Below are 15,501 nucleotides of genomic sequence, written 5' to 3' on the forward strand. Positions count from 1 at the left end.
CACCTCTCCCAAGAGAAATTCCTCCCGAAAGGACCGCTCACCCAGGGGGGGCTTGACCAATGTCAGTCGAGCCAACCGTCGCGTTGGTAGACCTCGATCCCCGAGCGACCGAGGATAGATTGGAGGCAAGAGAAGAGCTGAGGAGAGTACCCCTCCTAGACGAAGAACACAACACTGCTGTAGGAACGACCATGGCCGCTGTGGAAGCCGAGATCATGCACGCCGCGCTGAAGAAGAATATGGACATGTTCGCATGGACACCGACCGACATGCCGGGGGTGAGCCCTGACGTCATCACCCATCGACTCTCGATATTCAAAGAAGCTTGACCGATCTCCCAGAAGAAGAGGGATCTGAGCGATGAAAAACACCTAGCAACGAAGGGAGAATCCGAGAAGCTTCTGTCGGCCGGATTCATACGGGAGGCCCGATACACGACTTGATTGGCCAATGTCGTCATGGTCACCAAACCTAACGGCAGCTGGAAGATGTGCGTCGACTATAGAAACCTCAACAGCGCCTGCCCAAAGGATACCTATCCCCTCCCAAATATCGATCGCCTAGTGGATGGGGCGGCCGACCATAAAATTCTGAGCTTTTTGGACGCTTACTCTGGCAATAACCAAATAAGCATGCATCCGAGGGACAAGGAGAAGACGTCCTTCATGACGGCCGACGCCAACTACTACTACGAGGTCGTGCCGTTTGGCCTCAAGAACACAAGGGTGACCTACCAGCGCCTCATGGACAAAATCTTTAAAGGCCTAATCGGCCGATCGGTAGAGGTATATGTGGACGACATAGTCGTAAAGTCTGACTCTTTCGAACAACATCTGAAGGACCTCGACGAGGTGTTCAAGGCCCTCAGGGGGGTCAACATGAAGCTCAACCCCGAGAAGTGTACATTTGGGGTTGAGGGAGGGAAGTTTCTGGGCTTCATGCTCACCCACCGGGGGATAGAGGCCAACCCCGACAAATGCCAAGCCATACTTGCCATGAGAAGTCCGAAGAACATCAAGGAGGTACAACATCCTAGGGCGCCTGACCGCCATCTCCGGGTTCATCCCCCGTCTGGTCGAGAAGACGAGACCCATGGTCCAGCTGCTTCAGAAGGCCACGAAAATCAGCTGGGACGATTGATGTGAAGAAATCTTCAAACAGTTCAAGGATTTCCTGACATCCCCAGTTGTCATCCAGAAGCCGAGACCCGACCACCCAATCCTAGTGTATCTGGCGGTCTTGGAGGAAGCAACCAGTGTTGCTTTGGTGCAAGAGGCCGAGGGCGTGGAACGACCGGTATACTTCGTCAGCCAAACCTTGCACACGGCCGAGACGAGATACCAGATGATCGAGAAGGTGGCTCTCGCCTTAGTCCTCACAACAAGACGGATGCACCCCTACTTCCAAAACCACTTAATAACTGTAAGGACCGACTATCCCATTTTTAAAATTTTATCTAAGTTGGACCTTGTAGGGAGAATGATAGACTGGTCAGTCGAACTGTCCGAGTTCGACATACATTATCAACCGAGGGGTGCCATCAAATCTCAGTGCCTGGCCGACTTCTCGGCCGAACTGACACCACTGCCCACCCTCTCGGGCGGGTGGACGCTCTATGTGGACGGCTCATCAAACAAAACGGCCTGTGGAGCGGGAGTTGTCCTGGAAGGGCTGGACGACCCCCTCCTGGAGCAAGCACTCCAGTTCGGGTTCCGGGCGACCAACAACCAGGCCGAGTACGAGGCCTTGCTCGCTGGGCTGAAGCTAGCCTACAACATGGGAGCGCGCGAAGTCGTGTGCAAGAACGACTCCCAGTTTATGGTAAGCCAAATCAAGGGAGAGTTCGAGGTGAAGGAGCCTCTACTACAATGTTACTACCATGCCGCCCAAAACAGCATCGCCCGGTTTAACAAAGCACCCTTGGAACACATACCGAGGGAGGACAACAAAAGGGCCAACATCTTGTTTAAGCTGTCGGTCACCAAGAAGAAGAGCCACCAGAGATCAGTCATACAGATATGGCTGAGGCACCCCAGTGTGTCCGAGACCGAATGTCCTGCAATAGACGAGGTCGAGGCCGAGACCGATAACTGGATGACACCCATCATCCAGTACATCAAGAACGACACCTGCAAGCCAGAGCAAGAAAAGGCGATGAAACAACAGTGTGCCCGATACACCATGATCAACGAAGACTTGTACCAAAGAGGGTACTCGACCCTCCTACTGAAATGCATCACCAGCAAACGGGCCGAGTACATTTTGGCTGAGATCCACGAGGGAATCTGCGGAAACCACTATGGTCGCTATGGTCCTGTGGGCCGACTACTATCGGTCGACTGTCCAGGGTGACTGTGCCGAGTACGTGAAGAAATGTGCCAAGTGTCAGGAGTTCGACTTGTTGAAGATGGTTGCTGCCCCTTCAAGACATGTGTTTGATGAAGACTTCTATATACAATTCATGTATATTTCCTTTTGCTTTAAGTGTGTCTTAGGTAGTGTTTAGAGGTTGTTTAAGAGTAGGCTTTTTGCTGGGTAACTCACCTCCTAACCACTGGCCATGTGATAAGAACAAGCATAAGGTTTCTTAAACTGTTTTTCTCATGTTTTACAAAAAACACGTTTACTGCATAAAAATAAATCTATTCTTTTCTAAATAAACAGATTCTTTTTTAAACTGATGCCTTGGCTAAGTCTTGTGAAAATTAGATTTTGTGCATCAAGCATTTTGACTAAGTCTTCTACCTTTCAAAACGACTGTGTTTTAAATAGTTAATCTTTCTCTGTTTTCGTTTTGAAAAAAAAAATTGTTCATCTGTAAATGAATAGATTCTTTTTGACTCTGGTGCCATGGCTATCTTAAACGGGTTTCAGTTTTGTCCCTGCACCAGAATGCTGACTAAGTCTCCTCACATAACAAATTCTCTAACTGTTTTTGAAAATAAATCTGTTCATTTTATTTTCAATCTGTTCATTTTATAACAGCTTTAACTGTTTTTCAAAAATTTGTTATAAGTTGGTTTTCTATAAATTGAAAACTTGTTTCTGAGTTTAAACATCGATCATACAATTGTAAAAACAAGTTTTGCATCAGAGAATTGAGGATTTACAAAGAATTAGCATTTGTTCTTAAAAGATTTCGAAAATCACAAAGTGCTTGTTCTTGTTTGGTTCCAAAAGCTTGGTGAGAGATGCTGCTACTGTTCTAGCAATCTGTTCTACTGGTTTAAGGCAGATTTCTGCATCCTCAATCAGGTATAGTCGTTTCACATTTCTTTTCTTGTAAAAGTTTGGTTGTTCACTCTTCTTGATAGGGTTTGTTGAAGAGGGTGTGTGCTGAAATAGGGTTTTCCAGCAAGTGTACCTAAGTTCTTGTAGGTTTCAAGAACAGTGGGATTTGTGTTTGTTTGAATTGTGATTTAGTGAATTTCACCTTGGTAGAGGTGAAGACTGGATGTAGCTCAGTTGAGTGAACCAGTATAAGTGCCTTGTGTTCATTCTCCCTTAATCTCTGCACTTAAATTTCTGCATAAATGTTAAACTGTCAAGAAATAAATATGTTCAATCAATAATAAATCTGTTCTTTCTGGGCTCGGTTCATACTGTTCTTAATTTCTGGAAAAATTGGTTGATGCTGAAAAGAACATCTATAATCTGTTAAAAGCCACTGGAACAGGTTGATTGTAATAGGGTTCTCAATTAAGTGTCAAGCTATCAATTGAACCTTAATCACTTGCTTAAAATTGAAGCTTGTTGTTTTGTGATTCACTGTTTTTCTTCATTATATAGTGTGTGTGAATCTGGAAAATCGATCTGCATAATCTTGTGATTAACTTGACTGTATAAACGTTTTTCAAACACAAACAGTGCCAAAATAAATCTGTTCAATTTCAAATAAATCGATTTATTTTCTGTACACTGTGATAAATACTGATTTTGCGAGAAAGATTTAAAAGATCAATTCACCCCCCTCTTAAACTTTAGCACTATTAAACCCAACAATTGGTATCAAGAGCTAGGACTTGTATGTTAATCAAGTTTGTTTGCAATAATGTCTGAGTTTAAAGTGCTTTTTGCTGAGGGATCTGCTGTTAATAGACCACCTATGTTCAATGGAATGAATTATGCGTTTTGGAAAATTAAAATGCAAATTTTCATGGAATCTACTGATGCATTAATCTGGGAAGTTGTTGTCCATGGACCCTATGTGCCAATGCAGGTTGTCAAGGATGAAGAAGTGGTAAAGCCAAGATCTGAATGGAATGAGACCGAAAGGAGGAAGGCCAAAAACGTCCAAAATTTCGTATGGAGAAGCATTGTTTTGCCAATTCGGGGTCCCCCACGCAATAATCACTAATAATGATCGATAGTTTATTGACCGAGGCCTGCAATCCTTCTATGACGACTTGGGCATCAAGTCTGTTACGGTCTCGGTAGAACACCCGCAAACCAACGGGCTGGCCCAGGCTGCCAACAAGGTCATACTCAATGAGCTGAAAAAACGCCTAGGCAAGACAAAAGGTCGATGAACCGAGGAGCTGATAGAAGTATTCTGGGCGTACAGATGCACCCCCAGACTACCACACAGGAGACACCCTACAGCCTGACATATGGGGTCGAGGCGATGATCCTAGTCGAGGTGGCCGAACCCACCATACGAAGACAGATGTTCGACCTCACCCTAAACGAGGAAAGCCTAGCGGTCAACCTTGATTTGGTAAATGAGTTTCGTGACAAAAGCAGGTTTGAGGAGGTCACCTGCAAGATCCGGGCGTCAAGGAGATCCCTTCTGTGCGAAGAGCTTCCAGAAGGGAGACCTTGTTTGGAGAATGCGCACAATGCGAGAAAAAACGAAGGGAAGTTCTCGTCCAACTAGGAGGGACCTTTTCGAGTCTGAGAAGTCGCAAAGGGGGGAGATTATCACTTAGAGTGGCTTTCGGGCAAAATTGTACCGAGGACGTGGAATGCCACTGTTACGTCCGGTTGACCTGGGACGTCTTCGTGCGCGACCTCAACCGTCAGCTAGGCACTCCTTCCCACTGGTTACCTGTGGATTCCTGCAAAGAAGGACAAAAGGGCGCCCTAGCGGCCGTTTGCACTCCGACGCTCAAGTCAGCCAGCAAGAAACACCAAAAACTATGCACCTCCGTATCGGAGCACCGCGTATGGCACTCTGAAGGTGGCAAAAGGAAACTGTGTCTAGTGTATATTTTCTCGTTCTGGCCAAAATCCTTCCCTAGTTCCTTGTGCGTAACCTCAAGGCTCGAGCAAGCAACTAGAGTGTTTCTCGAAAATTAGCCAAAAGTTCCAACCCCCTTTCTAACATTCAAAGCGCTATTTAAGCTACTCCCGCATTCAAAGCGCCTTAAAGCGCATTTAATTATAAAACGTAGCGCATTTAAGACATTTGAAACGCTTGGGAGCATTTATAGTACCTTAAACGCTCGAAACGGAAACTGTATTAAATAACTTTAATTACCTTGTACCTGACAAAGTGGTGTTTCTATTTTGACCTGGCTGCTGTACACGTGGAGGGCCTCACAGCGCCGTGACCCCATCTGGGGGCATTTCTTCGTGTGAGTCCTCCTACCTGGGAGTGCATCTGCGCTAGAGGTGACTTTTTGGGTGTCAACTCATACCCCCAAACATCTAGTCACTCACTTTGAGAGCGTATCTGCCTTCCCCTCGTACCCTGCACCTGGCTACCCTGGGCGTGACCCTCGTTCAAGTTACCCAAAACCCCGCGCTCAAACTATTGTTTCATCCATTCTCTCTGCCTTTCTGCACTGTTCATCGTCTTCGAGCCCTTCCTCTTCAATCACTGCTCCCTCCTTCGCACTTCCCTTCCCTCCACACCTCGACACCAAAGGTATGATTTTTCCGCCTCCATTACTCTTCCTCTTCATTGCATTGCATCGCTGCGTATTGAACTGCCTAGGACTGTTTATGTTTATGCATTTCTGTGTTCTTCCGCTCCTCCGTTCTTCTCCGTTCCCTTCTCCTTCTTTCTGGTTTTTCTCGCGTGGGTGGCATTTTTCTAGGGTTTTATCCCCTTTTCTGTCTTGGCATCACTTGTTAAAACCCTTTTCCTTTCCTCTTTCTCCAGTTATTTATCCGCATCATGGTGCGCCCAAACTCAAAGTCTGGTTCTCCCCCCAAGACCCCCAAGACCAACTATAAAGCCTTCTACTCATGGGCCCCCGACGAGCTTTTAAGCGAATGCACCACTCTGACAACCCTTCAGGACCTGGAGAACCATCGCGGTGATCCCCACTTGTACAATTTTAATGCTTTCTGCCGCACCCATGACGCGCACATTTCTGTTCGTCCCGGCAGACCTGGGGAACCTGTTTGCGTAGATGACAGACCCAGGAAGGGGGATCCTTTCTTCTTCATGTACCAAACGGTATTTAAACGCATCGGGGTGCGCCTTCCATTCACGCCCTTCGAGAGGGAACTTCTCACAAAGATCAACACAGCCCCCGCCCAGCTCCACCCCAACAGCTGGGCATTCGTAAGGGGTTTTCAAATTCTTTGCGGATATCTAGGCATCCTTCCCTTTGTGGATGTCTTCTTACATTTCTTCGAGGTGAAGAAACAGGGGAAAAGCTTTTGGGTAAGCTTCTCCGGGATCGCAGGTAGGATCCTTCTCTCTCTCTTCCAGAACTCATACAAAAGCTGGAAGGGAAAATTCTTCAGGGTGTGCTGCGCCAAGCACGACCCCACAGCCTTGGACGGCTTTCCCCTGTACTGGATGGAACACCCCAAGCTGCTCAGGGCCAAGGCCCTGGATGAGCTATCCCCTGCTGATAGGGAGGTATGCAAGGCCTTGGCTGGCCTGGGGATTGTCTTCGACACGCTGAAGCTCATTGCAAGCGAATACAACGCCCACTCCCTGACAACCTACTTTGGTAGGGAGACTCCTCTCTTACTGTCTTTTGTTATTCGTATCTTACTGCTTCATGTTTGCTCTACTGGCCTCTTCCCACCTGTTTTCCTTTGTGCTATGTGCCTTATGTCTCATTCATCCACGCGTTTGTGGGTTTGTATAACTGCTTTGGCTTTAACTTCTGCGATTTGGTTTATCTGAATGTAGGATCGGTGATGGATGCCTCCAAGAGGATGGTTTTGGCGAAAGCGATGAAGGTCGCTCGTGCTGCCAAGGCTGGCGCCTCCTCCGCCCCTGCTGCTGACCCAAACCCCTCATCAACCTTGCCTTTACCACCACCAACCACTACCGAAGCCCCCCTAGGCTCATCTTCACCATCTCCACATAGCCCCCAACCACTTCACACATCCGACTCTCCCCCGCCCATTGTTGCCGTCCCACTGGTTGTGGCTTCATCACCTACTCCAACCCCCCTTGACAAAGGAAAAAGGGTGTTGGAGATTATCTCCGATGACGAAGACTCTGACGGTGGGCTAGTCTTGAAGAGGAGAAAGGCTGCTAGGGCTCCCATTCTGCCAGCGGCGTCGCCCCAGGGAGGGAATTCCTTTAGGGACAACCCTCCAAGTGCTACCTCTCTCCCTCCCACAATGGTCCAAGAGGAAACAGGCGAAGGGGTCGAATCTGCTCCACCCCCACCACCGGCAGAGGTCTCTGTTGCTCCCGCCTCCGTCGCTGCCGCCCCAGATCTTATTGCCATCCCTACTCCAATTATGCATCTGATGAGGGGCTTCAGCGGGGGATCAATGCCAGAAGGCTCCGACAGGAAGGAGGGAATGCCCTTCTACTTGGGAGCCTTCTTGGCGGTGGCCCTTGAATGGTGTGCCCAAGCTAGAAACGCTGTTTTGCAGACTCAAACCCTCCAGGCCTTGGAAACAAGGGTAGCTGCCCTGGAGGAGGAAAAGAAAACTCTGGGATGCCAAAACGAGGCCTACCAAACCACTCTGAAGCTGGCGCAAGAGGCCAAGGAAGAGGCTGAAAAACAACTGGCAGAGGCGGTGGAGCTTCAGGCTAACTCCTACGCTCGGGAAGTCACTCTTCAAGTCCGAGTAACAGGCCTCCAGGGCATGGTCGAAGCTTACGAGGAAGTTCAAAAGGACTTGAAGAGCCGATGCTGTGAGCAAGCTGACAAACTGGAGCGGATGGAGGGGGAGATGGCTACTCAGGCCAAAGCTATGGGCCTTCTCCAGGTTGACTACGACAAACTGCAGATCGAGGTCAGCCGGTTCCGTGTGGAGAAGGAGGCTTTGGAGAAACAGGTAGCTTCTGGGGACGCCATCATCGAGGAGTTAGAGAAGGACAAGAAGACCCTCGTCAACGTCATGGCGGGTACCTTCGAGGAGGGGTTCAAAGAGGCTCTAGCCCAGGCCGTCTGTGAGAACCCGGGAATCGACGTTTCCAACTGTGATTCCACTCATCACATCGTCGACGGGAAGGTCGTGCCCTTGGAGCTGGATGACTGAACTGCCGCCCTCAACCGCCACCTTTCTCCTTTACACTTTATACTTGCATTTGCCCCTCTTTGATAAACTTGTAATTCTTTGAACTATTTGCGCTTTTGTCACAACTGTGGGCTTTGCATGACAATTTTTGCACCTTTGAGCTATCGAATTCCGTCTGTATGATTTTACCTTCATTCCTTTGAGCTTCGATTGTTTTGCCTGTACTCTACCCGTTTCTTTCGCTGCGTTGGACGACCCTGTATGTCCGGCGCCTATGCTTCGTGAAGGCGTCAGTGGCTTTACCATCGCCGCAACGCGAAAGTTGAGACCTACTCTGGGTCTTAAACACTTGGGATAAGGTCACGCGTCGATGCCCACGCCCATGGAGAGGCTTGCCTAACGGAGCCGTATCGTCCACGGGGTGTCTCAAGCACCAAAGCGATCTGTCCCTTGATTCTTGGTGCCCGACGCCCACGCCTAAGGAGAGGCCTGCTACAGCAGCGCCGTATCGTCCCCAGGGTGTCTGAAAACGCCGAGTGCTCTGGGGGGTCGTTCCCTCCGTGGTCTTTCCTTCCCATGGGTGTCGGGGAACAACCCTGCCAGCGGTCCACTGGCGTTTGGCGATCTCGTCTACCTCCACAGTCTTTCCTACCTGTGGGTATCGGGGAGGCGACGCCGCCAACAACTAGTCTCGACTTCTTCGATTTCATCTTCCTCCACAGTCTTTCCTTCCTGCGGGTATCGGGGAGGTGACACTGCTGATACTTGGGTCAACGCCTCCTGCTGGCGTTAACCCTCTGCGCCTTCATGCTGGCGTCGCCCTCTGCGCCTTCCCTGGCGACGCCTTGGGCGTTAACTTTCCCTTGATGTCGACTTTAACCTTGATCCTGGTCAACGCCTGGGGATAGCGAAGAGCTCAAGGTTTCGCCTGTGCTATCCACGTGGCGCTTCTCGTACGGCCGATGGGACGTTCAGCCACTTGACTTGGCCTTGACATTTTATGTGCCTCTGACCCACTTTCGACGGCGTATCGTACCCTTGGGCATTCTGTCGATACGACGTTTTCTGAGTGTTAACCAGTGGTGCCAGGGTCATCCTCCCATCCTCTGCCACGTGTCTCGATCGCACGGTGCATCCATTTGCGTCGTTTGGCACTATAACTGCAACACTTCCATTTGCGTCGTTTGGCGCTCTAACCGCAATATTTAGTTATTCCAAATCTTGAACCTGTCCTCATCATTCCTGCGCCTTTCGTAACCTACTTGCACCCTTTTTCTTCTCGCGAAGAGTTCTTATAGTGTTCGTTCCAACCAGCATCTTACCCTTGCGTAACCAGTGGGCCACTCACCTCCAAACCTCCCAGATTCTGTTCAGGCATGTCTTCTCGTGTTCCTCCCCCAGGGTTAACCCCAAGGACCTGTATACTTGGGCTTCGAGCGAGCTCCTGGACGAGTGCTCGTGCCTGCTTTCTACCCAGGCCATAAGGGAACACAAAGGGGATTCATGCTCCTATGATCACCGTGCCTTCGCGAAGAGGCACGACGACGATATTGCTGTGCTCCCTTGCACTCTAGGGGAGCTAGTATGTGGAGACGAACGGGCCAACGACGAGGTCCCCTTCTTTTATTTCTATCAGGTGGTTTTCAAGACCATCGGCGTGTGCCTGCCCTTCTCCAGGTTTGAGAGGGAACTGTTGACGGAGATCAATGCTGCTCCGGCCCAGTTATATCCTAATAGCTGGACTTTCGTCAAGGCCTTTAACGTACTTTTTGGTTTTCTGGGGTGTGCACCCTCGGTTGATATCTTTCTTCACTTCTTTGAGGTGAAGAGGCAAAGGAATAACCTCTGGGTGACCCTCAGTAACGTTACTGGCAGAGTTCTCCTGACCCCTTTCCAAAACTCCTTCACTGGGTGGAAAGGCAGGTTCTTCAAAATCTGTTGCTCTGATGTCGTTCCCTCCGCCCTAGATGGTTTTCCACTGTACTGGGTGAGGGAGACGAGGGCCCTCAAATCCAAACCCTTCAAGAAGCTGGCACCGAATGACCAGGTGGTTTGCCGGATTCTTGCTGAGGCGGGAGGTTTCGACTCCGCCACCTTGATCAGTTTGGAGTTCAACGCCGGAACCCTAGAGAAGTAAATATGTATGAGTCGCTGCTCTAGAAACTTCCGCCTTTGTTGCTTTCTAACTGTGTGTTTCGCTTCATGGTGTCTCTGACACGTTCATCTCCCTTGGTGCAGGTTCGAAGATAAACCAAGAGCGGAGGTCACGACTTACCCGGGCTCTGCGGACTGAGAGCGGGGCTTCGTCTTCCTCCCGTGCTGACTCCGGCGGCCACTGAAGAGTGGTTCGTTTGTGTTTTTGTATGAGTTGTAATGTTTGCCCTATTCGCATTACTCCCATTTATCTCGAACACTGCTTGTAAAATTAACTCTACTATACCATGCTTGGTTTCCGTAACGCCGCTTTACTTTTGCATACACCTCATATATTGTGCGTTTTTCCTCCGTCATGTTTCTTAGCGGCGCCTGCGCTTGGGCGACGCCTTCTGCCTTTGCGACGCTTTCTTCTTGGCGACGCTTTCTTCTTGGCGACGCCTTCTTTCTTGGCGACGCCTTCTTTCATGGCGACGCCTTCTTTCTTGGCGACGCCTTCTTTACTGGCGACGCCTTCTTTACTGGCGACGCCTTCTTTACTGGCGACGCCTTCTTTCTTGGCGACGCCTTTCTTTACTGGCGACGCCTTCTTTCTTGGTGACGCCTATCGCCGCTTCAAACGGGGAAAAGATAAAGACTAAAAACCAAGGCAAGGTTTTTTCTCAAACTTGTTTTTTCTTTTATTTGGGTGACCTCATTAAAAAACCCCGGAAAGGGAAAAAGAGCGTCGCCTTTAACAAGCCTGTTACATCGCTGCTTACATAAGTCAACTAAAATAAAACTTCAGGTTGGCTGCATTACAACTGCGCAGGATGGGACCCCCTTCCAAGGTCTCTAGGTTGTACGAACCGTTTCCCTTAGCCTCGGTAACTCTGAAGGGTCCGGTCCACTTGGGAGACAGCTTATTCTCTAGCTCGTATGGGTGGGCTTTCCTCATAACTAGGTCGCCAATCTGAAACTGTCGTGGCTTTACCTTAGAGCTATATTGCCGCTCTACTCTTCTCTTTACCGCTTGGGCTTTTATTCTGGCTTCCTCCCTGGCTTCGTCTAGTAGATCCAGGTTTACCCGCCTTTCTTCGTTGGGTTCCTCAACCACAAAGTTTTGAAAACGTGGCGAGCTTTCGTGTATTTCTACCGGGATCATCGCATCCGACCCATACACCAAACTAAAAGGCGTCTCCATGGTAGAAGATTGGGGCGTGGTGTGGTATGCCCATACGACCCTTGGTACTTCCTCCGCCCACGCCCCTTTGGCCTTCTCTAGCCTTCTCTTTAGCCCCCTCAGCAAAACTCTATTTGCCGACTCTACTTGCCCGTTGGTCTGGGGGTGTTCGACTGATGCGAACACTTGCTTGATGCCTACTTCAGCGCACAGGTTTCTGAACTGCTGACTGGCAAACTGGGTTCCATTATCGGATATCAGCCGCCTAGGCACGCCAAAACGACACACAATGTTCTTCCACACAAAGTGTTGCACCTTGTGCGCAGTGATCTGTGCCACGGGCTCTGCCTCTATCCACTTGGTGAAGTACTCAATGGCAACGATCAAGTACTTCATCTGCCTTATCGCCAGTGGGAACGGACCTAGGATGTCAATCCCCCAGGTATGAAAAGGCCACGGGCTATATATGGATCGCAGCTCTTCTGGCGGCGCCTTGTGCCAGTCACCGTGCTTTTGACATTGCTTGCAGCGCTGGGCGTGTCGCACACAATCCTCTTTCACCGTTGGCCAGAATAAACCTGCGCGTATCACCTTGGAGGCTAAGGACCTTCCCCCTACGTGGCTCCCGCAAATGCCTTCGTGGAGCTCCGTCATTATTCTGGTACACTCGTCGCCACTTACGCACGTTAAGATAAGGTGAGTGAAACCGTGCCTGAACAACACTCCGTCCACCAGAGTGTATCTTGCGGCATTTCTCTTGACCTTCTTACCCTTTTCAGGCTCCACTGGGAGAGCCCCGTCCGCCAGGTACCGCCTGTATGGCGTCATCCAGGTGTCTCCTTCGGCTAGGGCACATACCTGCATCTGCCTTGCTTCTTCGGGCGTGTCCGCGTATGTGCTGATGCGGGGCGTCTTCAGCGTATCTTGGATCAAAGAACGATGACTCCTTGGCCTCCCTCTTGATGTACAAATCTGGAGGACATCCACCCTGTTATCTTTAACGAATTTAAGCGGAGCTTTGAGCGTCTCTTGGATCACCGTCCTCTGTCTACCCCCCTTGCCTGAGCTGGCCAGCTTGGCAAGCAGGTCAGCTCTGGCATTTTGCTCCCTTGGGACATGTATCAGCTCAAGAGCGTTAAATGCTCCCTTCAATAGTTGGATGTATTTCAGATACGCCGCCATCTGCGGGTCTTTTGCTTGGAACTCACCCGACACCTGCCCAGTAATCAACTGGGAATCGCTTTTCACCAAGAGGTTCTGCGCGCCCATCTCCTTGTCCAGGAGCATTCCTGCGATCAGAGCTTCGTATTCAGCCTGATTATTACTTTCCCTGAAGGCGAAACGCAGAGCTTGCTCAATCAGCACGCCATTGGGTCCCTTCAAGACTCTTCCCGCGCCACTCCCTTGTTGGTTGGAAGAGCCATCAACCGAGAGCAACCACTGTGAGCCCACCTCCACCTCTTGTTCACCTCCGGGCGAGAGTTCTGCCACAAAATCTACGTATACTTGCCCTTTGATGGATCCTCTAGGCTCATACTGGATGTCGAATTCTGACAACTCCACCGCTCAGCGCACCATTCTTCCAGCCACGTCAGGCTTCTGCAGCACCTTCTGTATAGGGAGGTTTGTCATCACTACTACCGTAAAGTTGTGGAAGTAATGACGGAGCCTCCTGGCTGAAAACACCACTGCTAACGCTGCCTTCTCCAGCGCCTGGTATCTCGTCTCCGCGCCTTGTAATGCCTTGCTCACGAAATAAATGGGCTTTTGACTCTGGTCCTGCTCCTGGACCAGCACAGAGCTGATAGCCCACTCTGTCACCGTGAAGTACAGCCGGAGGGGCACGCCTGTTACCGGTTTGCAGAGGACCGGTGGCGTCGCCAGATATTCTTTCAACTTAATGAAAGCCGCTTCGCATTCGTCGGTCCATGCAAAGCGACTATTTCTCTTGAGGCACTGGAAATATGGGTGCTCCTTCTCTCTCCCGGCGGAAACAAACCTTGAGAGCGCCGCCATCCGCCCTGTCAGCTGCTGCACTTCCTTTACTGACGTCTTCGCATGGCGATAATCGCTGCGCATTTGTCGGGGTTCGCCTCTATTCCCCTCTCCGTGAGCATGAAACCTAGGAACTTACCAGCCTCTACCCCGAAGACACACTTCTCAGGGTTTAGTTTGAGGCGATACTTGGATATAGTGACGAACAACTCCTCGAGGTCCGCCAAATGTTGTGCCCTATCTTGCGACGCCACGACCATATCATCCACGTAGGCGTAGACATTCCTTCCTAACATGGGCGCCAGGACCTTGTCCATCAGCCTTTGATAGGTGGCGCCCGTGTTTTTCAGCCCAAAAGGCATCACCTTGTAACAGTAACTGCAAGTCTCTGTCATGAATGCAGTTTTGCTCTCATCTTTCGGGTGCATTTTGATCTAGTTGTATCCCGAGAATGCATCCAGGAAGCTTAGCACCTTGCAGCCAGATGCACTATCCACCAACGCGTCGATGCTGGATAGTGGGTACGAGTCCTTCGGGCACGCCTTATTCAAGTTCGTGAAGTCCACGCACATCCTCCACTTCCCATTCGCCTTCTTCACCAAGACAACGTTGGCTAGCCACTCAGGGTATTGAATCTCCCTGATGTGGCCAGCACTCAGCAGCTTCTGCGTTTCGTCCTTTACCACCAGCTGCCTCTCTTCGTTAAACTTTCTCCTTCTTTGGCGCACGGGGCGGACCGTGGCGTCCATGCTGAGGTGATGACATAGGAAATCCGGATCGATGCCGGGCATGTCCGAGGCAGACCATGCGAAGGCATCCAAGTGGCGTGAAATCACCTCTTCCACCCCCTCCTGTTCTTCTTGGCTCAGCAAACGTCCTAACTTAAACGTTTTGCCGCCAATCTTTCTCTCCACGGCGTTAGCCGCCTGTTGGTCCCTGCTATTATCCTGGATGGGCGCCGCCTCTTCCACGGGCGCCGTATCGTCATGTCCCTCCTCCATGAGTGTATCTACCTCGGGCGTCGCCTCAATCATCGGTGAGTCCACACTGGACGGACGCTCAAACACCATGAACACGCTTTTCTTCGTTTTCAGGCTGTTTTCATAGCACTTCCGCGCCTCCTCCTGATCCGACTTGATAATTATCACCTTGTCGCTGAGGTCCGGCAGCTTCATCTTCATATGGCGCGTGGAGGCTACTGCGTTCAGCCTATTCAACGCCGGTCTGCCCAACAAAATGTTGTAGGCGGAGTTGGCATTCACGACCAAGTACCGGATGCTTTCGGTACGCGAGGCCTCTCCATCCCTGAACGTAGTCCTCAACTCCAGGTAGCCTCGGACTTCCACCTAGTTATCCGCAAACCCATATAGGCACCCTGTGTAGGGCCTCAAAAGGTCGGGAGACAACCGTAACTTGTTGAATGTCGACCAGAACATGACATCTGCTGAACTTCCCTGGTCGACAAGAACTCTGTGCACCTTTCTTCCAGCCGTGACAACCGAAATGACCACGGGGTCATTGTCATGCGGCACCACGTCTCGAAGATCCCCTCTCGTGAACACGAGGTCCGATTCCCACGGCTCACCCGAGATCCTTTCTTCGATCGAGTTGACCCCCCTTGCATATTTCTTTCGCTGGGAGGCGGTGGGTCCTCCCCCGGAAAAACCCCCAGCAATGGTGTGAACCTCGCCGAGAACGGGCATCTTGTGCGCTTGCTCCTCTGTTGGCGCCGGCAGGGCGGCGGTCGCGGCGGGTTCTGCGACGTAATCCTTCAGAAACCCGCTTCTCACCGGTTCATCAAG

At 50.5% G+C, this 15,501-nt stretch overlaps 1 protein-coding gene across 1 annotated transcript; it reads left to right on the forward strand.

Moving 5' to 3' along the window:
• Positions 1-1,479: 1,479 nt before the first annotated feature.
• LOC137824633 (uncharacterized) lies at positions 1,480-2,352 on the forward strand. Its single transcript, XM_068630299.1, has one exon. The coding sequence runs from the start codon at positions 1,480-1,482 to the stop codon at positions 2,350-2,352; it is 873 nt and encodes a 290-aa protein (XP_068486400.1).
• The last annotated feature ends 13,149 nt before the right edge of the window (positions 2,353-15,501 follow it).

Source organism: Phaseolus vulgaris, chromosome 8 (genome assembly GCF_000499845.2).
Source record: "Phaseolus vulgaris cultivar G19833 chromosome 8, P. vulgaris v2.0, whole genome shotgun sequence".
Lineage (NCBI taxonomy): Eukaryota > Viridiplantae > Streptophyta > Magnoliopsida > Fabales > Fabaceae > Phaseolus > Phaseolus vulgaris.

Coding starts and splice junctions, on each gene's coding strand:
- LOC137824633 (XM_068630299.1), top strand. CDS start 1,480: ATGATAGACTGGTCAGTCGAACTGTCCGAGTTCGACATACATTATCAA.